Genomic DNA, 27,389 nt, shown 5'->3' with positions numbered 1-27,389 from the left:
TGACACACTCCACACAGGTCTGAGGGCTGGGGTGCACTGCACTCCAGGTAACGTGCAGAACTGGCTGCCTCTGGCCCCACCCTTTCTACCCAAGGCCCTGCCCCTACCACAAGCACAGAGCCACCTCCCACATGTTGGCCAGGGGCCCATGGAAGCCGTTGGCACCCCTGGCTTTTGGTAGCTTTGCAGACGTATGCCACTTGGCCAGGAATAAGCAGGCATAAAAAATACCCCATCATACAGCTGCTGATTTAGGAACAATGAAAAACCATCAGCTACTGACATCAGCTACATAGGACAAATCCAAGAGCTTGTTGCAAATGTTCTGATGGACAGTTCCATTTCTTTGCTCATTTGGTAGTAGCTTAGAACAGGGGTGGGCAATAACCTGCCTGTGGGCTGGAGGCAACTCACCAGGCCTAGCTCATGGCACGCCACCACTGCTTGCAGCACCCATTGACCATGGATCGCCATTCTCAGCCAATGGGACCTGCAGGAATTGGTATTCCAGTTCACACCTCATCCCACAACTCCCATTGGCCAGGAACAGTGATTTGTGGCCAAAGAGAGGTGCAAGCACCAATCCCTGCAGAGGTACAGGTAAATAAAGCAGCAGCAGCCTGCCAGGGGTTAACCCTATTGAACCACTTCCATCTTATTGCCCACCCCATCAACACCCCATAATGGTTGCCTGTTTTGCAACAGTGTCACACTGCTGACTCACATTTAGCTTGTGATTCACTATGAGAACCAGATACTTTTCTGCAGTATTCCTTCCTTGGCAGACATTCCCCATTTTGTATGTGGCCAGTTGATTGTCAGTTCCTAAGTGGAATATTTTGCATTTATCCTTATTGAATTTCATCCTATTTTTGTTAGACCATTTCTCCTGTTCATCCAGATCATTTTGAGTTTTAATCCTATCCCATGAAGCACTTACTACTCCTCCCAGCTTGATATCATCCACAAACTTTATAAGTGTGTTCTCTATTGGCACGTCTACACAGCAGAGCTAAAGCCAAAATAAGCTACATAACTTTAGTTTAATCAATTGCATAGCTTATTTTGGCTTTTGGCGCTGTGTACACAGCAGGAAGTCCAAGTTAAAGCATTCTTCTTCTGACTTCCCTTAGTCCTTGTTAAATTAGGGTTACAGGAGTCAGAGTAAGAAGGCCTCCAGCTCACCATTATTTTGACCTTATGTCAAAATAACCAATTGCTGTGTAGATGTGGACTGTTATTCTGAAATAACATTTCTGTGTAGATATAGCCTATATGATTATCTCAAACACTAAGGGAGATACTGAATAGAACCAACATTGAACTCTATGTAATTTCAATATGCCCTTTCAGATTGACTATGAACCACTGATAACTACTCTTTGGGAACCATTTTCCAACTAGTTATGCACTCACCTTACAATATCTCCATATGGGTTGCATTTTCCTAGTTTGTTTATGTTCTGTTCATGCAAAACAGAATCAAAAGTCTTGCTAAAATCATGATCTACCACATCTACCACTTTTCCTCATGCTTAATTATTTGCTCCATTATTTTTCCAGGTACTGAAGTTAAGGTCATTTTCCTCGGGTTGCTCTTTTCCCCCTTCTATAGAGGGGCACTATATTTTCCTTTTTACCAGTTCTCTGTAATCTCTCCAGTTTTCCATGTCATTTCAAAGATAATCAATAATGAATCAGATATTGCCTCACTCAGATTCTTAAGTATTCTAGGGTAGATTTTACCCAAGCAATTTTTAACTTGTTCATTCCCTATTTTGGCCTCTGATCCTCATTTTCACTAGCATTCACTATGTTAATGTCCAATCATTACTAATGTTTCCTGTCCCCATATTCAGTTCCAGGGATTGTGCAAGAACATAGTGTGTGTTATTCAGGAAGACTGTATGATTATGGTCTAACTTTTGGAGAAGGAATATTGGCCACAGCATCAGGTTATCTCCCATGCCTTCCAAAAAGTGTCATGAGACTTTCAACATCACCTTTGAGAAGCCACCAGAGATGGGATGGTAATCCATCCCACCTGATGGACAGCAGTGAACCAGGCATCCCTCATTTTAGAGCTGAAACAGATTTTGCATGAACTCATCCCTCATGCTGCTCTAGAACCCTCACCACATTTATCCCAAGGGAAGCATTTCACCAAATGAGCCACACTAACACTTGAGAGCATTCATTGTGAGCATGTAAGCATAATAGCTGGAAGAGATGCCCAAAAATAAATCAAGCAGCAGTAATTTATTCTGTATTATATTTACCAATACATATTTTATTTGGAAGAAGAAATACAAAACTGTTTTGTCATTCACAGTAATAATAAACGAATAATGAAAGAAGTCACAATTGCAGGATTGTGAGTGTCTGAATTTCTTTTATTCTCTGATTAAATTAATCAGTAAGCCTAAAGTTGTAAAGCACTAGCACATGCCACAGTTGTACCATCCAAACCCAGATGTGAACATGTCTGAACTCATATCTAGGCAAAATTACTTTTACAAAAATTAACACTATGGAACTGGTGGAAATCATGTGTGTCTGGGAATATGATAAATGTACAAGGAACTGTACCATATAAAATACAATAGATTGCACAAATAGATCACCTTTTACATGAAAGTCACAAAGCCCTTCACAAACATTAAGCCTCATAACCCACACCCTACATCATGAAGTAGGTCACCATCATTACCCTAATTTTACAGATAGGGAAAGGAAGATGAAACAAAAGTCACACAGGCTATGTCTATACAGCAGCAATACTTCAGAATAACTGATGTTATTCTGAAATAACAAAGACCTCATCTGCACAGCAGCCATTATTTTGAAATAATGTTGACCTGGAGGACTTCTTACTCCAACTCCAGTAAAACTCATTTTATGGGGAATAAGGGAAGTCAAAGGAAGAGTATTCTTCCTTTGAATTCATGGTGTGTAGATAACTCCAAAAGACAAATTAAGCTATTTCAACTTCAGCTACACAATTGACATAGCTGAAATTGTGTAGCTTAATTCGACTTTTGCCCTGTAGTGAAGACGTGCTCACGGTGAACTAGTGGACAACCCAGGAAGAGGCTGAGATATATGTTGCAATAAGATGTTGTAAAAGACATTTTATGGTGAAGGAATCCCTAATCTTAATCAAAAACATCTGTTTCACTAGCAGGATTATGGATCATTGCATGTCCCCTTCACTCTTTACTTATTTTTTAAGTACTAATAAAATGCAAAAAGCTAATTGTGTTTTAACAGGGACTTCCTCTCCTGGGATCCATCATTCCTAATCATGAAGTCATGTAGCAGAATGTCACATCTGAAGAGAATCCACATCATGATGCACCATGGTGTGAGCAATGAAGCATTCATTTATTAGTATGATTCAGTATGGCGCTGATTCTGCCATCCTCACTTATATTGAGTAAAACCTTACCCTCCAAGAGGCTCCGTGGCGTCAGTGGGACCCCTCACAGAGTAAGAGCACTACTCAGCATGAGGAAGGATAGTAGAATCCAGCCCTTGTTTCTGGAAAATGACATTCATTCCCACATACAAGGACTATTCACCACTGAATCCACCAACATAGGATATAAATGGTGCACAGACCTTGCTCTGGCCCACTGCATAGCTGTGAATTTCATCTACACCGCTTGAAAGGGTATAGGGGTATTTTACATGTGCAACCCAGAAGCACTATGCCTTGGAGTTGCACTTAACTGCAGTGTTAGGCTGTGTACTAGAATAATTCTGCAGGCTGTCAGTGAAGAGAGGCATTTATTTAAATCCAGATATCTGGAGCAATTAGAACCTGATGCCCTGCAAGTTCCTTGTTTCTTTTTTCCCCTCCTTTTTATAAACAGATGTGTCCTTGTGTAAAAGTTCCTCCTGACACAAGGTTCTTTTGTGTCACTTCCTCCTTCTATTGCTAATGCATCTCTAATAGAGCAATTATTGTATTATGCAGAAGTAGGGGCAAAACACATTATTATATAACCTTAAAATGCTTCTATCAAAGTGGAAGTGGTTTTAAAAAAATCAAAAAACTTTAACATAAATCAAAACACCTGATATTTTGCAAGGGACTTTTAGACTTCTCGTTTATGTTTTTAATGATCTTTCAGTAATTAGTACAGATAATTTCCTCTCAGGGTTAATTTCTAATTCACAATGAGTTGCTTGTGATATTTAAAGACTATGGACGGATTTAATGTTATCATCATTCAGCTCTTCCTTTTCTAATCTATTTTTTACATTTATGCAGAATTATCTTTGTTTAGTGTCATTATTCTGTCTTCACTATTTCATAATAATGTTTTATATGGCTTTGGAGATTCTTGCATAATGATTTATAAGTATATGTGAACTCCTACTGTTTATTTATATTTATTTGATTTATACATGTACGATTACTGTATTTTTAATTATAAAAACTACAGAAATTTTTTTAAAAACTCTTTGGTTCAAATATTAAGTCTTCCCATGACACACTAAGAACTAAGCTCAATAATGGCAGAAAACACAGATATATGGCTGTTGATTTTAATGGTACTGATGAGAAAATAGAAAGAGAAATGCTACTATCTGTGTTCAGAACACTTTATTGAGATTACTCCAGAGAATACACAGTCTTCAAAAAATGGATTTGTGAATTAAAGAAATCTTTGCAAGACATAGTATTTGTCAGAATCCAAGTGGTCCTTGGGATCCATGTAATATTTCCAGGTGTACTTGTTAATAAAACCATAAGACTCAGAGATAACAGCAGTCTATAGCATGGGGCATTTTTAGCCCTCTGGAGACAACCACACAGCAAGTGCCAGTATGTGCTAGTGGAAATAAGCTAGCCATAATGAATAGAAATGAAGCAGTCACTGCAAGGCCTACTGCTGTTTGACTAGATGAGTCAAGGTAAAAGAACAACTATATGCCTTTTCTTGGTTGGTGTTATAATGGTGCTGGCCCTGGATGTGTTCCAAGGGGCAGCCGAAAACTATACCCCTATGGAAATATTCCTTTGCTACATGTTAATCCATTTATCCTTTGCATGCTAGAATAATGATGTGGAGTAAGGAACTTCCTAATAAAGTTCAGCACCCATTCTTTTCTATTGCTTGGTGCCCCGCCATCTGCTCTTATCTAGCCCAGGGTCATTAATGCTTTGTGGAACAACAATGGCAATGTTTGAGGCAGTCAACATTAGCTGCCCCAAACGCCTACCACTTCCAGGGTTAGGACTAGGGGAGACAAATGGTTGCCAACTATCAACAGCATGTCAATTTCCTAGTGCAGATAGACCCTGAAAATGACTAGTCTAATTTTCCTATCCACCCTGAGTAGGGGAAAAAACAAAACCAAATACCATCAATAGATAAAAAGCATTATCATTATATGACCTGAAAGCTAGGTTTCATTGACTTGGAAATCAGATGGGACCACCATTGGTCAAGCACAAATCATGTCAAACCAACCTGATAGCTTTCTTTGATAGGGTAACAAGCTTTATGGATGCAGGTGGGGGAGGAAGTAGTAGATGTGGTATATCTTGAGCTCAGTAAAGAATTTGAAAATGTCTCACATGACCTTCTCATAAACAAACTAAAGAAATGCAACCTAGATGGAGCTGCTATAAGATGAGTGAAAACTGGTTGGAACAGGTCCATTGATGGGGGAGAGGGCAAAGGTGGCAATTGCCCCAGGGACTGGTGATTTTAAAGGGCCTGGGACATAGTTCCCGGTAAGATGCACACCTGCGCGTCCGCACTCAAAAAATTCTTCTCCTGCCCACCTCCTCAGGAGAGCCACACAGCAGCACTCGTGTGGCAGGTGGCTGCTCCAGCAGGCAGGGCTGGCTGAGATGGCGAGGTGAGGGAGCTGCTGAGGTGGGGGTCCGGGATCTGCCACAGCTGCGTGGCAGGGAGGCCTGCTCCACTGGCTGGGACTGCCACATGGCAGGGGTGCGGCTGGGGCCCGCTCTGGTGTGTGGGGCAGGGAATGGGGTGGCCCGGAACAGAACATGCCGCATGGCTGGGGGTGGGGAGGTGGGGTCTGCTCCAGCGGCTGGGAATGGGACATGGTTGCATGGCAGAGAAGGTAGGGGGGTTTCTGCTCCAGAGGCTGGGGAAGTGTGTTGATAAATTGGGTGCCACGATGGCACACATCCAAACCAGCACACATGACCTCAATATTGATGCACAAGCCAAAACTCACTCTGCTCATGGTTGATAAATCTTAGAGGGAACACTGGCCCAGAACTCCGAGCCACCTCTGCTGAGAACAGCCAGAGCTAAAGGGGTTTATTTAGTCTGGAAAAGAGAAGACTAAGATGGGACATGAGAACAATTTTCAAATACATAAAACATTGTTACAGGAGGGAAGGGAGAAAAATTCATCTCCTTAGTCTCTGAGAATAGCATAAGAAGCAATGGGCTTAAATTGAAGTAAGGTAGGTTTAGGCTGGACATTAGGAAAAACTTCCTAAGGGCATGTCTATACTTATTGGAAAATCGACACTCTAGAGGTTGATCTTCTGGCGTTCGATTTAGCGGGTCTCATATAAACCCACTAAATCAAATGCTGCGAGCAGCCCCCAGCGGTGTCTAGTACTCCTCTGTTTGCTCCTATTGGCCTCCTGCAGTGTGGACACCACCAAGGCTCAGTTTAATGTAAGCCAGTTCCAGCTACACATTATTGTAGCTGCAATTGCGTATCTTAAGCTGACCTTCCTGATCTAGTGTAGACCAAGTCTAGCTGTCAAGATAGGTAAACACTAGAATAAATTGACTAGTGAGATTGTGGAATCCCCATCTAGTATTTTTTAAGAGCAGGTAAAACAAGCATGATTCTATGATTATGATCATCTCTAGTCTGACTGTCCTCTACATTACAAACCACAGAACCTCACTTACTGCTGAACTCAGTCCTTATCCTTTCCAAATCATAATGAAGAATACATTCTATTTTGAGGCTGTTTGTGATCTAACAGGTATGACTAGTGATACAAGAAGGGACAATATATATCTGCATTGTTTAAAAACCATTTTTATACAGATTTTGGCAGTGTCTCTTTAAGATCAAACCCTAGTCTCCCTAAGTAGTAAGCCAAGTTGTGGAAGGGTATGAGCTGGATACGTATCTTTGGGACCACTCTATAACAACATCTTTAAAAAATATCTGTGACTCATGCATGAGACATATAGCAACAGAATGCAGACTCCTCCATATAAAAGGGAGAAGGAATTTTTCTGAGCCATTGACACACCAGGTTGGCTATTCACAATAAGCACATTTGCCCTCAGCCCGCACATGTCTGTTCAGCTGGTATTTTATTAGCCTTGTATAAGTGAATGAGATCACCACCAAACTTACACTGGGAAAATGTGAGAGGAGTTAAACTTAGAAATGCCAGCTTGCCTCGCTAGACTAGTTAATACACCCCAAAGATGAGATCTCTGGGTAGTGTGGCTCAGCGGGAACAGCAAAGAAAGAAATGAAAGACAGAATTAAGCTAAGAAGCCACTCTCCTTGGCCTATTGCTGCCTCTCCCTTTGCATGCTTCTGCAAGTAAGGCCTGTACCCAGAGAAAATTGAGGGACAGCATTGGCCTAATATGAACAGACCTAACAAGGCAATGAGCACGAAGTCACTTAACACACCACTCCTCCATCACACTCTCATTCTGTTCATAACCGTACACTTGGGGTGGCTCTGATTGAATTCAGTTCTCTGGACTGAGGATTTACATATGCTCCTAAAACGTGTGAGAATGTGACAGGGTAACAGAAACTGAACTGTGCATCCATCAGCTTCTAAGGAAACACTGCAAAGAGATGTCGCCTATGTGCTGCTCTTACCCCAGTTTATGTCATTTATTGATAGAGTTTCTTCCTACCCACAGTGTGACAGGCTACAGTGGTCCACAATGTAATGCTGTGAGAAGGTAAAAGGGATCCTTGTGCAGAGAATGGATTATCTGCAGAATCCAGAATCCATCTATTGCTCAGCCAATCAGGTCTAATAGAGGATCAGAGATCAACCAATGTCTCTCTGCCCTAGCGCTGAGCAAACACAGTCTTGGTAGGATGACCTGGTCTCTGAGAGGTCTATATTCCAGAGAAAAATTGACAGTGGTTTTTGGCTAATGCTAGAAGCTGGTCCCTGCTGGAGCAGAACTTACTATCTGAATGGAGATACCAGTATAAGGGCAAAGTATTATTCCCTCTCATTTTATCCAGGTCTGTTCTCACTTAAAATTATAAATGGGCATGCCCAGTGTAACAGTGTCCTGAACACTATCGTGACAAGACCAGGACCAATCTTGCCAGTCTCCGCTAGAGATGTGGCCACCCATTTTGCTCAGCCAAGCACTGACAGCCTTCTTTTCAGATGCCCATACTGTATTACCAAATTTACACATAAAGTTGTTCCCCATAGTGGGTGTTTTCAGAACAACTTGCTAGGCAACATTTTCCTTTTTTTAAAGCATACATCTTGTTAATGCACCTGTTCCAGCAGTTGCTCTTGAAAAACCTTTCCATTGGGAGGGAGACAAGCTTCCTAAACCCATTTCAGGGGAGACTATCCCAGATGAACATAGATCAGGTCACATGACCAGTGTCCCCTCTAAGATTTTTCAACCAGGAGCGGAGTGAGTTTTGGCTTGTGCACCAATATTGAGGTCATGTGCGCTGGTTTGGATGTGTGCCACCATAGAACTCAATTTATTAACACACACATGCTCCCAGACACTGGAGCAGTCCCCACCCCACCCCTTCCACTGCCATTCCAGACCACCAGAGCAGACCCCCCCACGGCAGATCCCAGCCCCAGTCACCAGAACAGGCCCCAGCCCCTCCTGCCACAAGGCAGCCCCAGCCACTGAAGTAAGCCTGCCCCCTTGCCATGCAGCTGCAGCAGGTCCTGGACCCCCACCCCAGCGGTTCCCTCACCATGCCATCTCATCCGGCCTCACCCACCAGAGCAGCTGTCTGCCGCGCAGCTCTCCAAAGGAGTTGGGCAGGGGAAGATTTTTGTGTATGGCTGCTCAGGCGAGCATCTTACCAGGAACTACGGTTACATGCATTCCTTATTTTCCATCTCAAACACTGATGCACACTTTTGGAACTTAGCTCCAGGCAAGGACACCCTCAAAATACACAAAAAAAACCCAAAAGGGAATGCTAACCAATACAGAAAAATCTCAGGAGAGTATCTCTCCACAATTCCCTCCAGAAACTGTTCCCATTTGGGTTTATGCTGCTGGTTTATTCCTGGAGGAGCAGAGTCAGTTGGTTCCTGTGACTTCATGAGCTCAGCATTTTAATCACAGGGAAAGGTCAGGTGAACCATTGCCCCTCCTCCCCTTGATCTGCAGCATAGATGAGGGTAGCACTCAGTATGCCAAACAAGCTGCTTAATGGAAGGAAATCTCTCTCATGCTTCCCAGGTTAATCATGAAGGAAAAGAATGGATATAGCTCTATCTTCATTATACTATTAGTGCTGGCTTGCCCTTCTACAGAGAATCTTATGCAGAGATTTTAAAGCATTTTATAGATGTTGAGCCAATATAAATTGTGCTCTGAGTAGAGCTGATAAAAGGTGACTTATCAATATGATTTAGGGTGACAGTCCATATCATTCTCATGAACTAACCTTCCAATCTCTCAGCAAGGCAGATGAGTCCCAGCTTCCTTTGTTGTCCTGATGGGGAAGTGGAAGCATGCAGGTTCAAAAGTTACAGTAGGACTAATAGAAAGGCAAGGCAGGTGGGGTTATATCTTTTATTGGACAAATGTCTGTCTCTGGGGGTACGTCTAGACTACTGGGTTTTGTCGACAGAAGTTTTGTCGACAGTATCTGTCGACAAAACTTCTGTCGACAAAGAGCGTCCAGACACATTGAGTTCTGTCGACAAAGCAAGCTGCTTTGTCGACAGAACCCTGTAGTCTAGACGCAACCCTACAGGCAATAACACCTTCTGTCGACAGAACTCTGTCGACAGAAGGTGTTATGCCTCGTAAAATGAGGTATACCAGCGTCGACAAAACTGCTGAGTTCTGTCGACGTTATGTCGACAGAACTCAGCGGTAGTGTAGACGCTGGTATAGTTTTGTCGACAAAAGTCCACTTTTGTCGACAAAACTCAGTAGTCTAGACACACCCTGGAAGACCTGAGAATGAATCTCAGGACATCTGATTCTCAGTCTCAGGCCTTAGCCAAAAATACATCCTTGTCTTCATTATTCCAAGAATGAGAAAAAAGAGCAAGCCTGGATACAGGAAATAGGGTGAGATTTACCTCCACTTATCCCAGAGATCAAATTTGCACCAAGTTCATTTGAGAACCAGCACCAGTTCTGAAAACTGACAATTAATGGATATGAAAGACCCCTTACAGTAACGACTTGTAGTAAAACACAGCTGTACAGCATCCTCCTTAAGGTTGGTGTTTCAGCAAAAACACACGTTTTGCTGTCAAAGTATCCCTCTGTTGGAAGGGGAGAAACATAGCAAGAGCAGTTATTTCCCTGCAGGACCACATCCGGATTGCCCAGTTTTTCAATTATATTAATCATAAAGGCTTTCCTACCATCATTAATTCCATTTCAACCTACAACACCTCTTTAAAAACCAAGCAGTGCTCTTCCTAAAGAATAGTCTGTGAAGAGAAAACACAGCCAAACCCACTCCCACCCCCACCCCGAAAAGATTAAGGGTTAGCTTTGCCCTCTGAATTTCTTCTCGTGCAGATGCTATTCCATGAATCACTAGCAGGTCTAGAAATGAATGAGTCCATTCTCTTCTCTGCGATATGGCAGTGCCCTTCAGAAGGAGATTCTCCATTATGTCATTCATTCTCTGTCCTCTTTGGGAAACATGGAAGGAGGAGTTAAATGCACTTTATTATAAAACCCAAGAACAAATCTTTGGCTTCCAAGGACACCTTAATTGCCATAAAAGATGGTTACTCTCCTCCAAACAAAGTAGTTCAGAGTAAAGGAATATGGAGCTGCAGAGAACTGTAGGGTGACTAGTTTTCCCTTAATTTAAGTAACATCCTTCATTGTACTAGATCTTTATCACAAAAGCTACAGCTTGACTAACAAGGAATGCCTTCTGCCTTGCTCTTGTACAGATGGGAAATAAGGCCACTCTGCAAGAGGAAAACCTGGCTCCAGACTTCCCCAAAGTTCTGGGTTGTTCAATATTCTGGTTCAGCCCCTTGTAAAGATGGGTTCAGCCTCGAAAATTGGGAAAAAAGATGATGCCAAATTTCCCAAACGGTTCCTGGTACAACAGAGAGGGGAACCCCAACGTTGAAGCCTGCTGCTGGAGAGCTGAAAATGGCAAGGAGGACTCTGAGGCAGAGGGTGATAAGGGCTGGACTTCCCTTAAGCAAGGATCCCCCATCCAGTGCTGGGAGAGGAGAGAAATGGCAGTGGAAGGGGGAGGTGTAGGACACTGTGGGGACACCAGTACTTGGCAATGAGTGAAAGATGCAGATAGATACTGGGTGGCACTCACCTGTGCCAGAAGGGGGCCCCTGTGCAGCAGGGTTGTTCTGGTAGAGGATTCCACCCCCAGAAAAGGGAAGGTCCTGTCTGTCCCTGTGAGGCAGAAGCCTGAGAGGGAAGGGTCAGGGTCAGCCTGCTAGAGTGGCACTAATAGATGGGCTAATGGGGAATACTAGGTCTCAGAAGCCAGTAGGGCTGACAGCCACCACGGGCCTTGGGGCATGGTGTGGGGGAGCCTGGCTCTGTGCCCCCAGAAGAGGCAGGGGCAAGGGCAGAAGGGGTGAGGCTGAAGGCTGTCAGCCCTTAGTGCTGCCCAGACTGCAGTGTGGGCCTCTCCACCCCAACCCTCAGAGCCACACGGAGCATCGCTCCCACAGCAATCCAAAAGGCCTGGGGCTTCGAATACTGCTGCCACCACTGTAGTGGCTGCACCAAGGCCCTTTGAATCTCCAGGCCCCAGAGCAATTGCTCCATTTGCCCCTCCCACCCTCCTAGCAGGCCTGTCTACAGCAGCCAGCAGGCAAGTCTGGGGTATGTGTACACTGCAAAAAATTTTCGGAATAAGCTTTTCCACACACACCAATAAGGGTGTCCACACACACCTTTTTCTGAAAAAGCTTTTTCAGAAAAAGGCTGATTCTTCGTGGAATGAGGTTCACCGCCGTCAGAAAAAGCCCTCCGTTATTTTGACTTTCTGTTGAAATAACTCAATTGCGGTGTGGACGCTAGTATTGTTTTTCTGGAATAACAGCTGTCATTCCGGAAAATCGATGCAGTGTAGATGCACCCTGGGAGCTGGTAAAGTGGAGCAGTGCAGCTGGGTCACCTGCTGCAGGGACTGAGCAGCCCAAGCCCAGAAGGGCTGCAGGAAAGAAAAAGAAGTAAACACACATCCCAAAGGGGCCGGGAGGGGGTGGGTCCAACCTCTCCTGCCAGTTCCAGGCCTCCTGTGTGCCCTTGAAGTACTGGACTCCCCAAACCATGGGGCCTACAGTGGCTGATCCAGTCCGTCCTATGGACAGAATAGCTCAGTCTCCAGTAACTATACTCTCCCACAGAATAAGAACACAGTTGTGCACCTAGTTTACATACACAGTTACCATAAAGTTCTGCGCAAATGCAGCTATCTGCGGATAGCAATTTGTATCCACACACGGCTCTAGTTTACCCAGAGCTGTAGGCAGAGTTAATGCATTTGTATGCACAATTGCATTGACCGTGTCAGGAAATCAGCGTGTCCCATACCTCCCTCAGCCATCCATACCCTCTGGGATAGATTCTGCTTTCATGGCAAGAAGGGGATATAACTCAATCTTGTCTGCTTGAAATTCACATTCCCCCTCATCCCTCTCCACTGGAGGGAATGATGTGTCTGTCATACAAGATGGCTTTGGGCCATGGCTGGAAGCTTTGCTCTACAGCTCATCAAGCTTTTTGTGTAAACAGGTGCACATAGATTATCCATGAGACACACACTTATTAAGAGAAAAGAGATAGGCAGCAGGGAATTGTTGTCTCTCCTGCCGTGGTGAGAAGAATGCAGTCAGGGGATAGAGTCTGGCAAAATGCCCAGGTCCCAAGGCAGCTCCTAGACAAGTAAATACAGCAGAGGATTTTAGACTGGAATTTTGAAAAGGATCCTGAAGGCTGTAAAGACCCTAAACCCCACATACCAACACTTACACCTAGAGGAAGGGGTGTCCCTCTTCTGTGATACATCAGTGAAACTCTGTTCCAGGCAGCAGGTTCTCCTCAGAGTTAGCCATGACCTGCTAACTGTTTAAAAATGGCTGCCTTTGTTTGCATTATGTACTAAGTGGTATTTAACAATTAAAACTCGTCAACACATTTTCTAACATTGCCCAAATCCTCAGTGTAGACAAAGCCAATGAGGTTGGACCAATGTAAGTAACAGAGTTTGGCTAAAGAAACTTAAAAAATGGCAACAAAATATTGGAATACGAATAAGATCACATTATATATAAATGCAGGCAAGATGGTCTACCCAGTCACATATAGTTTTGCATGCTGTTTTATCCATCCTACGATGCTCCACAGAGTTAAATGATAAGCAACGCCTGTGGGGGAAAGAAAATACGAAGCAGAGGGAAAAATTAGAGGTTTTCAGAAGACATGTGACAGTGGAACTGATGTGATTGATGAATATATGTGCTTCTACATATAAGTATACATTACTGTTCCATGCTTCCAGGTGGCTTTAATGTGCCTTTTTATACTATAGACTGATGGAAACTTCAAGCATTGAAATGTTAGCCAATGCTAGAATTAAGGTTGTCCATGCAACTTTAACCAGCCCCCTTGTGTATCTGCATTATGATACATTCTTTTTCCACGGGAATTCTGCCTCATTCCATGCACAGAGTGGATGGTGCTCAGTGAATGAGTAAGCTCTTCAATATTTCATTTTAGTCTCATTGTTCACTGTGGGCCCCATGCAGTATTCATTGTATACATCCAAACCTGGCACTCAATACAGGATTATTAATTTACTCCTGGGCTTTTTAACGGTGCTTTCACTGTAATATTTTAGATCTTTACAGACAATAATGAACTGATCTTACAACTATCTTGGGAGTTAAGATGCTATTGTCTTCCTTATTTTACATATGGGGAACAAAACCACAGAGATTAAAACTAAAAGTGTCAGATAACTCGGGTGATTCAATTCAAGAAGTGTAGGATATAATTTTTCAGAGAATTTAACATGTTAAGAGCACAGCTCTCACTGACCTCAGCTGCAGTCATGAAATCTCAGGAAATCTGCAAATCAAACTGCAGGCTTCTTGGGTTACACAACCAGAAAATGTGGGGAGCACACAATTGGTGAACACGTATGAAATGTCCAATATTAAGGACTTACCCAGAATCCCATTGGAAGTCTATGGCAGAGGCAAGGACAAACAGATTCTACAGGGTAGCATTCAGCTATCTTAACAAAAAGACTGTCCTCTCTCTTCTTTCCATCTTCTGCAACAAGTGAGACAGTGTCGGACAGACAACAGCCTGTTAACTATACAGTCATAATGCATTCCCAAAGCAGAGCCTGTCCTGTGCACTGAATGAGGAACATGTCTCCATGGAAAAAATGGGTCACATAAATGAAGACTGTATCATAACACTTATGCATAAGGGAGGACTGAATTACTTTGCAATTACTTTAATTCTAGCACTCCCTCACTTTTAAGTGTTTGACTTTTCAAGTTTAACATTCTTTTAAGGTAGTAGGGTTTTAAAATATAATCCTTAAATAAGTGTTTTAGGTTCAACAAGTTTGGAAATACTCAGGGCCCAAACTTTCAACTTTACACAAGAAATGGCACCTGCTTCTGATGATGCATCTACACTGCACCGTTATTTTGAGATAATTAGCATTATTTCGAAATAACAATGCGAGTTAATTTTGAAATAATGGTCGGCTTATTCCAACATTTGTAAACCTCATTCTACGACGAATAATGCCTATTGCTACTTCGGAATAACTATTCCAGAATAGTTTATTTTGAAATAAGCATGCAGTGTAGATGTGCCCTGAGCTATGCTTTTCCTTTCCTATGAGGAAGCTTAAATATATCCTTCCTGCAAAGCCTGGTTCTCTTCCATAACACATAGATCTAAACCCTAAGATCTGCAGCTTGCACTGAAGACAGTGGGAGTTGCAGTTGCTCAGGTCTTCTCAGGACTTAGCCCATAGTCAGTACAAAGCCCAGGAACCCCTATTCTTTTCCAACTTGATAAGTCCCGGGAAGATGGAACGGAGAAAAAGCATTCTGCAAAATCCACTGACATTCCTTTTCACTCAAGCAGCAAAGACCTTCCCACTTGATTTAAGGATAACAACACAATTGGCTTGTCAGCCTAACAGCAAAATCGTTCTAAAAAGTCTGCCGTAGGAGTAGGGAGTTTCGAGTATGCAATCAGTGGATCCTATATCTGTTTTCTGCTGGGCAGCACAGTGTCATTTAGACAGGAATCCATCCGCCTGGACACATGCCCAGTGAAATGCTAAATTTTCAACCCCTTTCTTTTTTTAAGTGTAGGAGTTGTGAACCCTGCAATACAGCACAGTGGGGGAGAGTTCAAGCCCAGAGATCTGCCAGCAGCCCCAGCAAGTGCCAGCTGAGCAGGAAATGTGCACTGTGACTGTAACCTTGGGAGGCACGTGAGCACTGTTCTCAGCTGACCTGAGAGAGGGCAGACAGACAATCTGGAATACCTCATGTGACATCCTGCACTGTAACCTAAGCAGGGTGTCACTGCTGAGCCTGACAAGGAGGGAAGAGATGTGAAAGGAGCATCATTTCCTTTCTTGGATAACTAGGTGATAAGAAGGGAAGAGGAGGACGGGCAAGACATGGGGCTGTCGCAGCCTTGAAGATGGAACACAGAACCATTTGCTGCCAATCAGTTCTCCATAGCAGTTTCCCAGTCCTATGGTCTATAAACCCTGGGGGTTCAATGGTTAGAGACCAGGATAACTCCTCAATTTTGTATTGCTCTGGTGAGCTATTTTAATGACCTGTGTGGTTTTTTAGTAAGTCCCCAGACAACCCACCCTGATAATAAGTAAGAGATGGGACTGACTCATTCTCCTAGGAGATTTGGCACTGGTAAATAGCTATAGTATCAAACTTCCCAGCCTGTTTTAGGCAGTACATATATAAGGAAATGTTTATTTAAAGTGTCAGACCACATATAAATAATATGGCAAGGAGCACTAAATAAATCCACTCTTGCTCTCAATACTTCACTGTTTGCAAGAGACAGGATCAGGATGCAGGAAAGGACAAGAAGCCAATGATCAGAGCAGGAAGTGAGAGTCAGCTCTAACAACATCATTTTGAAAGAGCAGAGGCCAGAGAAGGCAGCAGAAGCAGATAGGGATGCAGGCAAGAGATGGTGGAGGAGTAAGAGTCACCGGCAAGGCTAAGCTGAATTCTTAAGAGCTTTGCTTTGCCGTGCAAATGAGGCCTGTAGAGCAGGGTCAGAGGTTTTTTTTTTTTTTTTTTAATCTAATCCTGAAGATGAAGCCTACAAGCAAGCAAAGTTCACATATGACATGGATGCAGGCTGAAACGCATGTCTATTCTGCCATGAGGTTTTCATGACAAAACATAGCTTTACTCCAAAGCTGCTTTAGCTTTAAGCATTGGTACTTTTTATTGCATTTATAACATGCCACATTTCAATGGGCTTTGGCTGTCCTTAGGGGATCATGTTCCCTAATTGCACTGAGAAGGCTTTTTGAAGAGCCCAGCACACATCCTCACCTCTAGTATATCCCATTGTGCCCAGATGCAACATTGCAGTGACTTTGTTTCTCAGATCTCAGAAATGGCCATTTCCTTGGCTCCACCATGGCCAGTCCCAATCAGCATTTTCTCCTGATAACTTCTCGGAGGGTATGTCTACACTACCCTCCTAGTTCGAACTAGGAGGGTAATGTAGGCATACCGCACTTGCTAATGAAGCCCGGGATTTGAATTTCACGAGGAGTAACGGTAGTTCGGAATAGGCACCCTAGTCCGAACTACCTAGTTCGAGCCCCGTGTAGCCGCGCTACACGGGGTTCGAAGCAGCGGGGATTTAAAAATGGCGGCTCCCCGCTTATGCTAATGAAGCCCGGGAAATTCAAATCCCGGGCTTCATTAGCAAGTGCGGTATGCCTACATTACCCCGCTAGTTTGAACTAGCGGGGTAGTGTAGACATACCCTGAGTCATTTCAACCACCACTCTCCTACCAAGCCACATAACAGTTTTTTCCCTTCATGAGGTAACTAAAGATCCAACATAAAGTTCACACATCAGCCCCCTTAGGATTGACTGAAATCCTCTGCTTCCTGGGCCCTGCAGGCATTCTCTTGTTCTGCTTCTTCGCCAGCAGGATCCCTCCACTGCTTCCCTTCACAAAGGACTCACAGGTTACGTCTACACTGCGGTGCTATTTCGGGATACCGGAAGTATCCTGAAATAGCTATTTTGCGCCTTTTGAGCACGCCCATTATTTTGAAATATAACAGGCTTGCTATTCTGACGTCCCTGTAAATCTCATTCCATGAGGGTTAAGGGATATTTCAGATATTGCATAGCACAAATTGCATAGTTTATTTCAAGGTAAGGGTATAGTGTAGAAGCACACATGGGCTATGTCTACATTGGCGGGTTCTTGTGCAAGAACATCTTGTACAAGGGTTCTTGTGCAAGAACTCTTGCGCAAGAACACATCCACACTGCCATATGCTTTTGCACAAAACATCCATGGCTGTGTGGACACTCTCTTATACAAGAAAGCTCTGATGGACATTTTAGCCAGAGGGCTTTCTTGCACAAGAAACCCCTGCCGCGCGTCCACGCTGCCCTCTTGGACAAGAGCTCTTGTACAAGAAAGCTTACACTTGTTAGAAAAGACCATACCTCTTGTGCAAGAATCACTCTCTTACCACGCTTTACTGTAAACCTTCTTGCACAAGAACGGGTGGGCAGTGTGGATGCTCTGCGAAAGAACGGCCATTCTTGCTCAAGAACCCACCAGTGTAGACATAGCATGGAGTATGTCTACACTACCACCCTAGTTCGAACTAGGGTGGTTAATGTAGGCAACCGAAGTTGCAAATGAAGCCCGGGATTTGAATTTCCCGGGCTTCATTTGCATCTTGCCGGGCGCCGCCATTTTTAAATGTCCGCTAGTTCGGACTCCGTGCCCGTGGCTACGCGCGCACAGACTAGGTAGTTCGGATTAGGCTTCCTATTCCGAACTACCGTTACTCCTCGTGGAACAAGGTGTACCAGTAGTTCGGAATAGGAAGCCTAATCCAAACTAACTACTCCATGCCGCGTGTAGACATTTAAAAATGGCGGCGCCCGGAAAGATGCAAATGAAGCCCGGGAAATTCAAATCCTGGGCTTCATTTGCAACTTCGGTTGCCTACATTAACCACCCTAGTTCGACCTAGGGTGGTAGTGTAGACATACCCATGGAGTTTATCTCTGGGGAATCTCCCTGCTCCTTATAGGTACTAAGTGAAGCCACTCCCAATAAACTACTCTTCTCCTTCTAGGTACCTGACTTTCCCAGACTCTTTCTAAAGAGAAATCCCCCTTCTTTACTCCACTTCTGTTCAAATTATGCTTTCCCTGCTTCACCACCGCAGCTGGAATCAGTCTAATTAAGCCCCATTAAACCCAGCTGGAGTGACTAATTAACCTTTGGATTGCCTGCTCAGTGAGGTTGAAGGGTTGTTGCCAAGTTTGAAAGGGTATGTCTACACAGCAAAGTTATTTCAAAATAACAGCAGTTATTACGAAATAACTTTATTAGCATCTACACAGCCAAACCGCTATTTCGAAATTAATTCAAAATAGCGGAGCACTTATTTTGAATTTGGTAAATCTAATTCCATGAGGAATAATGCCAAATTCAAAATAGCTATTTCGAAATAAGTGCTGTGTAGACACTTATATCAAAATAGGGGGCCTTCAGAGTTCCCAGGGTGCCCTGGTGGCCACTCCAGCCTCAACCAAGAACAGTCCTCTCCCTCTCTGGAGCCCTTAAAGGAGTTGACTCGGCCACAGTGCCTGTGCCAGTTCCAAGCCTGCCAGCCCAGAGCCAGCAGTCACTGCCCCTGACCCAGTGGCCCCAAAACATGAGCCAGCAAGCCACTGGCAGCCAGCCCTCCACTGTACCCCAGGATCATGGTCCAGGGTGGAGATCATGGACCTTATTCAGATTTGGGGGGGATGCCCCTAACGTCCATGATCTCCGCACTAGATGGAGGAACGCGGCCGTCTATGGCTTGATAGCTGCCAGCCTGGCCACCAAAGGTCACATGCAAACCAAGGAGCAGTTTTTCATGAAAATCAAGTTCATCCAGCGGGACTCCCCAACCCTGAGCCCTGAGCTTCCCCTCCCCCTTCTTCCCCTTACTTCCCTCTTCCAACTCCCTCCTCCCAGGTTTCCCCCTCCCCCTCCCACCTTCTCTTCTCCCCCTCCCACCTCCTTTCCCCAGTCTCACCAGCATTTCATTCCCCCACCCCCAGTTTTGTTAAATAAAGAGAGTTTGTGGTCATGAAAATACGTGTATTTTATTTGACATCAGGAAGGGGGGTTGGGAGGGTAAATGGAAGGACACGAAGGAGGAATGAGGCACAAGCCCCCAGTGGGGCAGACCAGGGAGGCTCTTAGTTCTCCCCAGAGTGGAAGCTCTCCCTCAGGGCCTCCTGGATACTGACAGCCCCTCAATGGACCTCCCGGATGTCAGCCTGCAGAAAGTGCAGCCAGGCTTGTAGCAACGCATCCATGAGAAGCACCAGAGTGCCCAGGGGCAGCTCTGGCTCCATGTTGCAGAGTGCTGTGGTGTCCCGAGTGAGGGCAACCAGAGCACACAGAGATAAAATGCTCTGCTGTCCCTCATTGAGGTAGGCAAGCAAGCAGGAAAAGCTGAGAACCAGCTGTCCGGGGGGAGGGGGGGTCCCTTTAAGCACAAGCCTCAGATAGCCTCAGGCAGCAGCCACACAAAGTAACTCCAGACCTGATGCTCTGCCAGACCTGGTTCCAGCCGGCCTTAAATGCCATTCATCATCCACTCGGTGTAGACGCGCTATTTTGAAATAGCAAAATGCTATTTCAAAAGGCATTTTGTGTGTAGACGCGTTATTTCAAAATTAACTAATTTCAAATTAACTATTTCGAAATAAGATATTTCGAAATAACGCTGTAGTGTAGACATACCCAAACTGAAGTTAAGTCCAGCTTGCCGCAAAGGACCAGCTAGCCTTTGCCACACAGAAATTAAATTGGTCCCTGGTGAATTTTCTTACAAAGAGTATCTTGCTTCTGTTTTGGTCTGTGATATGATTACATTTTCATGCTCTATGCCATATTATGCTCTGGGGAAAGGGCTCCCTCAGGCTAGGGGTAATGGAGTCTGGGTCAATGTCAGATGAAGAGAGGATTACCTCAGGTTTGGGGGCAAGGATACCTGTGGCCAGTTCCAGATGCAGAAAGAGTATTCTTCACTGGAGCTGGAAATATGCAATCTGTGTCACTGTGAGAGACAGAATGAGAGGACTCCCTCCTTCAAGCTGAAGCTAATAGAACCTGTGTCCATATGGAAAGGTGAGAGGTTTCTCTCCATCTGGGAGTAATGAGGTCAAGAGCTTGTGTTGAATGGGGAAAAGGCTCCCTGGATCTGCCATTAATAAAGTCTGGCCTAGTGCTAGATAATGGAAAGCTCTCTAATTCCTGGGATAAAGATGTCTGTGGAAAAAGACAGTTTTATGGTTTAAAAACAACCAGAACAATACACAATGACTAAAACCTCCTGTGAAACAGCTTTCTGTACATAACAAGCAATTTTTAGTGCCCACTAAAAGAAAAGGAACAGCTATTGACAATTAAGCAGGACACAAAAACAAAGAGACTAGTCTGTGGGAGCTATTCTAGAGAATAACTAAGTGCACAGAGATACCATCAAGAAATGCAAACATCAACACAAGCCATCATTTCTCAGCCCAGTGCTGCCAAAGTAGAGAAATATTTATAGCTATTTTAAGTTCCAGCAATGGTCTTTTTATCACTGGATTCTTGGAGCAGTGCTAGGTGATAGTGTCATTGAGCTACACTGGGGATCATTCCTGGGAGAAAATAAGAACATGCTAGTATTGTAATTCTCATCATGAACTCGTTAGGCTTGTCTTACAGCACCAAATCACAAAATCGTGGAAATGCTGGGCTGCAAGGGACTTTGAGAGGTCATCTAGTCTTGCTCTCTGCACTAAGGCAAGAACAAGTATAGCTAGACCATCCCCGACGTGTTTGTCAAATCCAAGGGTTTTCAAAGTTGGGCCATGGGCCTACCCAGGAGCAGCCTGAGGCCGGCTGCGGCAGCTGGCGCCCCAGGCAGAGCGCGCAATCGGCACCCCCGCCTCCAGGGCCGTCAATGGCCTGACATCATCGGCGGGCACCCCATGAGCCCCCGTGACGTCATCATCGGGTGACCCGGGCAGCGGTGCCCTAGGCGGCAGCCGAGTCCTCCTATAGCCACGGGCCACCCCTGGGCCTACTCAGGTAAGCTGCTGGCAGGCCATGAGATGCTTTATTTAAGCATCCATAGGCATGGAGCCTCACAGCAGCCTGGCCCACACCACTTCCTCCAAGACCTCACCAGTGCCAAACAGAGAGGGACAATTACCTCTTGTGTCTTACATAGGATACTCCTGTTAAAATACCTTAATGATAGAAGCGTTTTTATCAAATGCATCACATTGTTGACTCATATTCAAATTATGATCCCACTATCAGCCACAGACCCTTTTCAGCAGTATTACTGCCTAGCTAATTATTCCCCATTTTGTAAATGTGCCTTTCATTTTTTCTTTCTAAATGAAGTACTTTTGCACTGGTCTGTATGGACTTTCATCTTATTGTTTTCAGACCAATTCTCCAATTTATTCAGATCTCTTTGAATTCTAATCCTGTCTTCCAGAGTGCTTGCAACTCCTTCCCAGGTTGGGATCATCCACAAGTTTAATAAACATACTTTCCATTCAATTATCAACATCATTAATACAAATTTTGAATAGTGCCAGATCAGGACAGACCCTTGTGGGATTTCATTGAATATGCCCTCCCAGACTGGCAGGAAACCATGGATGGCTACACTTTGGGCATGTTTACACAGCAGAGCTAAAGCTGAAATAAGCTACGCAACTTAAGCTACATCAATTGTGTAACTTAAGTCAGAATAGCTTATTTCAGCTTTTGGTGCTGTCTACACCTCAGGAAATCCGACAAAGAGCACATATTAATGTCAGTTATTCCAAAATAACACTGCTGTGCAGATGTACCCTTTGAGTACAGTCCGTCAATCAACTGCGCATCCACCATATAGTAATTTGATCTAGACCGGTGGAGCCCAACTTTTTTTATACCATGGACCGGCAAATATATTCACAGACTTTTGGCGGACCGGTAACATTTTATTTGCACATTTGCATATCTTTATGCAAAAGCATTTGCATAAAATCATTAAGATCAGAGTCTGCAGATACCTATAACACTAAAAATATCTGTTAAAAGAATCCTTTCCTTTCTTTTCTTAAGCTATTAACACCATTTGCATGACTGAAAATATACAATGTAGTATTATTGATAATTGATATGATGATTAATAATAGCATAAATTAAACATTATACTCACACACTTTATTTAATGGGACTTCTGCTGCTGCATCATTTCACACACTTCTTTGAAGTTTACATCATAACTGGTCAAATCCCGCTTCATACGCGTGCACACACGACTGGCTAGGGTGATCTCTCTCTCTCTCTCTCTCTCTCTCTCTCTCTCTCTCTCTCTCACATGCACACAAACACACACACACACACTCACACACACACACACAGATTCGCTGGGAGCTGAGCTCTGCCTTCCGGGGCCACCCCACATGCTGAGGTCTGGCAGGCAGCGGGGGGGTCCAGCTGGTAGAATGCAGGCATCCCTCCCTGCTCTAACCACTAGCCTGCACTTCCCTCCTCTTTGCATAGAGAATGTAGGCAGCTACTGTGCGGCAGCTCAGGGGGCTGGGATCTACCCCAGTCCCAGCCCCCAGAATTGCCGTGAACAAACAGATTCAGCTGGAGAAAGGGGCCTTGAAGAGACATATGACCATATCACCTGATGCTGGCATCCATCTTGGATGCTGCATTTTTCCACAAGAGTAGAGGGGAAGATTATTATTCCCATTATTATTATTCCCATTTTTCCTTCACACTGGGATAGTTTGCTCTTATATGTTTAATAATGTCTCTTTGAAAAACTAACAGCTCTTCTGAACTCTTTTTTTCTGTAGATTTTTTTGCATGGGACCTACAAGTTCTTTGAGTTTGTTAAAGTCTGTTTGTTGTTGAAGTCCGTTGTCCTATTCTGCTGCACTATTTACAGTCATGATGTTTATCATTTAATAATTGTTTACACCCCAGACTAGGGTTGCCAGGTGCCCGATTTTGAACCGGACAGTCCAGTATTTGAGCTTTCTGTTCAGGAAACAAATTGAGAAAATATAAAAGACAAAATATAAATGTCCGATATTTTCTAAATAAGATGTAATGGAGATCGTGATATTATGCCAAGTGTGTTTGGTATTTTTGTTGAAACCATCTGGCAACCCTACCCCAGACCTCGTCCACATTCACAGCTGCAACCAGCTCCTCACTGTCAGTCAAAATCTAGTCCAAAATGGCTGAGCCCAGCCATTGCTTCCTCCACTCACCCATAATGCCAAAATGATGGGCGACCGCAACAAGACTGCTCTTTGCTTTGGTAAGTGAGTTTACAGAACTGAGAACCAATAGCACTGTTTGAGTTTGGGGTATTATGGACAGTCACTGTACTAGTTTTCCATTCACACAGCTCTGTCTTTCTCTGTAGTCCTGACCCACAGCTTTCCATACTATACCCAACCCAGGCCTACACACAACTTTGCCAGAGAACTTCAATTCTGATTTCAGGTAATATCTTTTGTTTTTAATCCAGGACCCATGCTTATTTCCCTTACACCCCTCGATCCTGAGAAGTCACAGAGAATATTAGGACAGTGTCCTTTAGCGAGAATAACAAGAAGAAGGGACATAGTAGAGGTCCAGAAAAAAATGAATGCCACGGGGAAAATAAATTGGGTGTTTCTATTTGTACTTCTTCATAATAAAAGAATGAGGGACATCTATTGGAATTAAAATGAAGACAAGAATTTTTAAATACAGTACATGATTAACCTGTGGAACTCTTTGCCACAAGATACCAAGATGAGACATCGGTGTGATTCATCAAAATATTCATAGTTATATCAGCTTGGATAACACATGTCAACCCTCAAGCTGAAGTATAAATACTAACCATTATAAAGTGTAATTTCAAAAAAACCTGTCTGAAAAGCCTCTGCTGTCCTGTCCTTAGGAGTTTGTACAGCCACTTCTCTAAGGATCGAAGAGCACAGATGATACTGGAATAGATAAACCATTGATCTTATCCCATAAGGAAATTCTTGTGTTTTTAATACAGCACTCTTGCTATTCTAGTTCTGGGACTTGTCTTTGTGCAGGGTTCTGACTCACATAACTAACAAAGGTAGTCTACTTCACAGGTTGCTATTGCCTTCAAAGGTGTTGGGATGTGAGTGAAACAGGCTGCTTACTTGCATCTCATGCATGTTTAAGTATCTTGTTAGTCTGTGACTTGCTTCTATTCAGCTAGTCAGCGAATCACAAAAAAAAGGAATTTTTAAAACTTTGAAAAGTAATTTTTTTGTAGAATTTTTTCTGAATGAAGCACAAAATCTCACCTTACAAAACAGCAAATAGTCCAGCAGCACCTTAGAGACTAATAAACATTATAGATGGCATCATTAGCTTTTGTGAGCACAACCCACTTCTTCAGATTAAATTACAGACTAACCACAGGCTATCCCTCTGAAACTCTCACCTGACCCTCATGATAATGGATGTTTTAGGTTCAACCACTGCACCTAAACTATGTTTGTGAAAAACAAGAGCACAGATTCCCCTGACCAGACCATGCATCGTATCACAGGAATGCCCATGGGTGGAACATTCTGTCCACCTGGGCTGGTGACTCACTCATGCAAATGGTGCAACATCACACAAATATGATAGCAAGTGCTATAAGGTCAAAGAGGTGTGTGTGCCTCTTCCTCCACATTAATCTCTGGTGGAGCCTGACCACAAATGCCAGAAAAAGAAGCACCAAAATCTGCCATTGGCTGAGGCTCCCTACAGTTGTAGGGAGCTGTTTGTATGAGACATCCCCAACCTACTCATGATTCTGCCTGAGGATCTCACACCAACCCCTCTCTCAGTTCTTTTGGGCTCTCTTCTATTATGTACATGCAGCGGACACCAAAACCTGTCTGAAAAGCCTCTGCTGTCCTGTCCTTAGGAGTTTGTACAGCCACTTCTCTAAGGATCGAAGAGCACAGCGTGGACTTGCCCATCTCAGAAAGATCTGCTGTTGCCTTCCCAGCCTGACTCATAGGCGGACAGCTCAGATAGGTCCCATTCTCTTTCTCTTTCTCACACCTTCCTATCCCTGTCGCACACTGGCAGATCCAGGGTCTGAGATGCTGCACTCAAACTAAACTCAGTAATTGATGCAACGCAGCAATCACCAGCATTAATCTCTGGACAGAGTACGTTCATTTTGTGAAAGCTTGCCAGGGCGGGGGAAAGATCAGGGCAGGACTCCTGTGTTCAGATGCCTTTGAAAGAAGGCAGCAGGGAGCTGATCAGCAGCCTCACCCCAGCCAGTCATTGCTTGTCGATTGCAAAGGAAACAAGCTTGACTGTCTGTACCATTAGCTCAAGCTCATCTTACCTGGAGGGTGGAGAGAAGGAGTTGCAAGCCACTGGCTTCTTGTTCTGCCATGCTGATTTCCACTCACAATCTCTGCCTCTCAGCAGCAGACACAATGCAGCTGGAACACAGAGCTGCCAAGCTGCTTTTCTGTGGCCCCAGTCCTGTTTAAGAAACGAAGACGCTAAACACAGATCCCAGATACATGCATGCTGCTACCACTAATAATGACAGCAATGCAACTCTAGACCTCAGCGGGAGAGATAAATGTACCCCCACCCCGCCCCCACCCACCTCCAGACTCTCACATACACTGTGACAGGGAGATTAATTCCTATATAAAGAGTCCTAGGGATTACGCAAAGTGTTCAGAAAAGGTCGGGGTGTTTGGTGTGTGGCAGGGGGAGTCGGGAGGGTGGCAATGACAACAAGAGAAAGGAGAGCCACAAACCTCACAGAAGTGCAGGGAGACGGGAGGGAGTGCTATAGCCCTGGCTTCCTGACAGACATTCCCAGCTGATCTGCTGATCAGTTCCAGAAGGCCCTAAGTGGACACTTGTCTGCCTCTGTCCTAATGAAATTGGAGACACACATACACAGAGATACATTCAGCATTAGCTAGTGCTGACAATGAACTGAAGTGTGGAGATAGTCAAAGGGACAGGGAGAGTGGAATCAGAGGAGCCTCTCTGACATTCTAGGCTTACTCACCAGATCCCTTATCCAGTACATCAAGCAGTCTAGGACACAGAATGTGGTAAGTCTCAAGAATTAAACAGGATTAGTGGACCTTGAGCATCCAGCTCAAACTCGCTATGAGGACTGGTTTGTCCTTTAAATGATCAAACACTCCCTCATATATTGCATACACAACAACAATGCAAACATTAGGGTTGCAACTCCAGCTCTCAAAAGTTAGGAAATTCCAGAAGTAAGGACGGGTTTGCATCTTTATTTTGTCCCCCTTGTGCATATGCCTAATGACAGTCTTTAATTACATGATCACCTTTGCCCCACACAGGATCCCACCCTCATTTGGTGCACAAAAAAGATGGACCTCATTACTACATATGCATATACTGTGATTTTTTTCAAAGGCTTATAAATTGGCCAAATTTGGGCACTTTTTCAAGTGGATGGCTTTGGCAAATTCCCTTGAGTAATTGTTACTCCCTGTGACATTTTCTTTATATGCCCAAGTTTTGCTTCAAAACATGCAATCATTCTTGTTCTCCTAACTTTAATTGCAAAAATTAATCTTTGTCAGCACAAAATGTAAAATTTTGCTTCCTTGAATGTCTGGAGGTTCTCATTCAAAAACTGGGCCAATTCCTGGGGGTTAAACCTGCAAACTTTCTCTGAGTTCATTCTAAAATGGGAACTTTTTTTTGCAATTGTGCAATGTAATGACAAACTTCAAAGTTTGCAATTTTCAGTTCAAATACTGGACGTGCCTTCTGGTATTTATTAAGTCAGA

At 44.0% G+C, this 27,389-nt stretch overlaps 1 protein-coding gene across 1 annotated transcript in view; it reads right to left on the bottom strand.

Annotated features, from left to right (window-relative positions):
• The window catches only part of AGBL1 (AGBL carboxypeptidase 1), a 485,420-nt gene extending 459,242 nt beyond the window's left edge, over nt 1–26,178 (bottom strand). The window contains exon 1 of the mRNA XM_075897043.1: nt 25,934–26,178. Within this exon, the coding sequence (XP_075753158.1) occupies nt 25,934–25,984 (51 nt within the window). The 5' untranslated portion in view covers nt 25,985–26,178. The remainder of the gene's footprint in view (nt 1–25,933) is intronic.
• Between the last annotated feature and the right edge of the window lie 1,211 nt (nt 26,179–27,389).

The sequence above is a fragment of the Pelodiscus sinensis genome, chromosome 14 (genome assembly GCF_049634645.1).
Source record: "Pelodiscus sinensis isolate JC-2024 chromosome 14, ASM4963464v1, whole genome shotgun sequence".
Classification (NCBI taxonomy): Eukaryota; Metazoa; Chordata; order Testudines; family Trionychidae; genus Pelodiscus; species Pelodiscus sinensis.
Note: the sequence above shows the minus strand (reverse complement) of the source record. Positions and strands in the feature narration are given on the sequence as shown.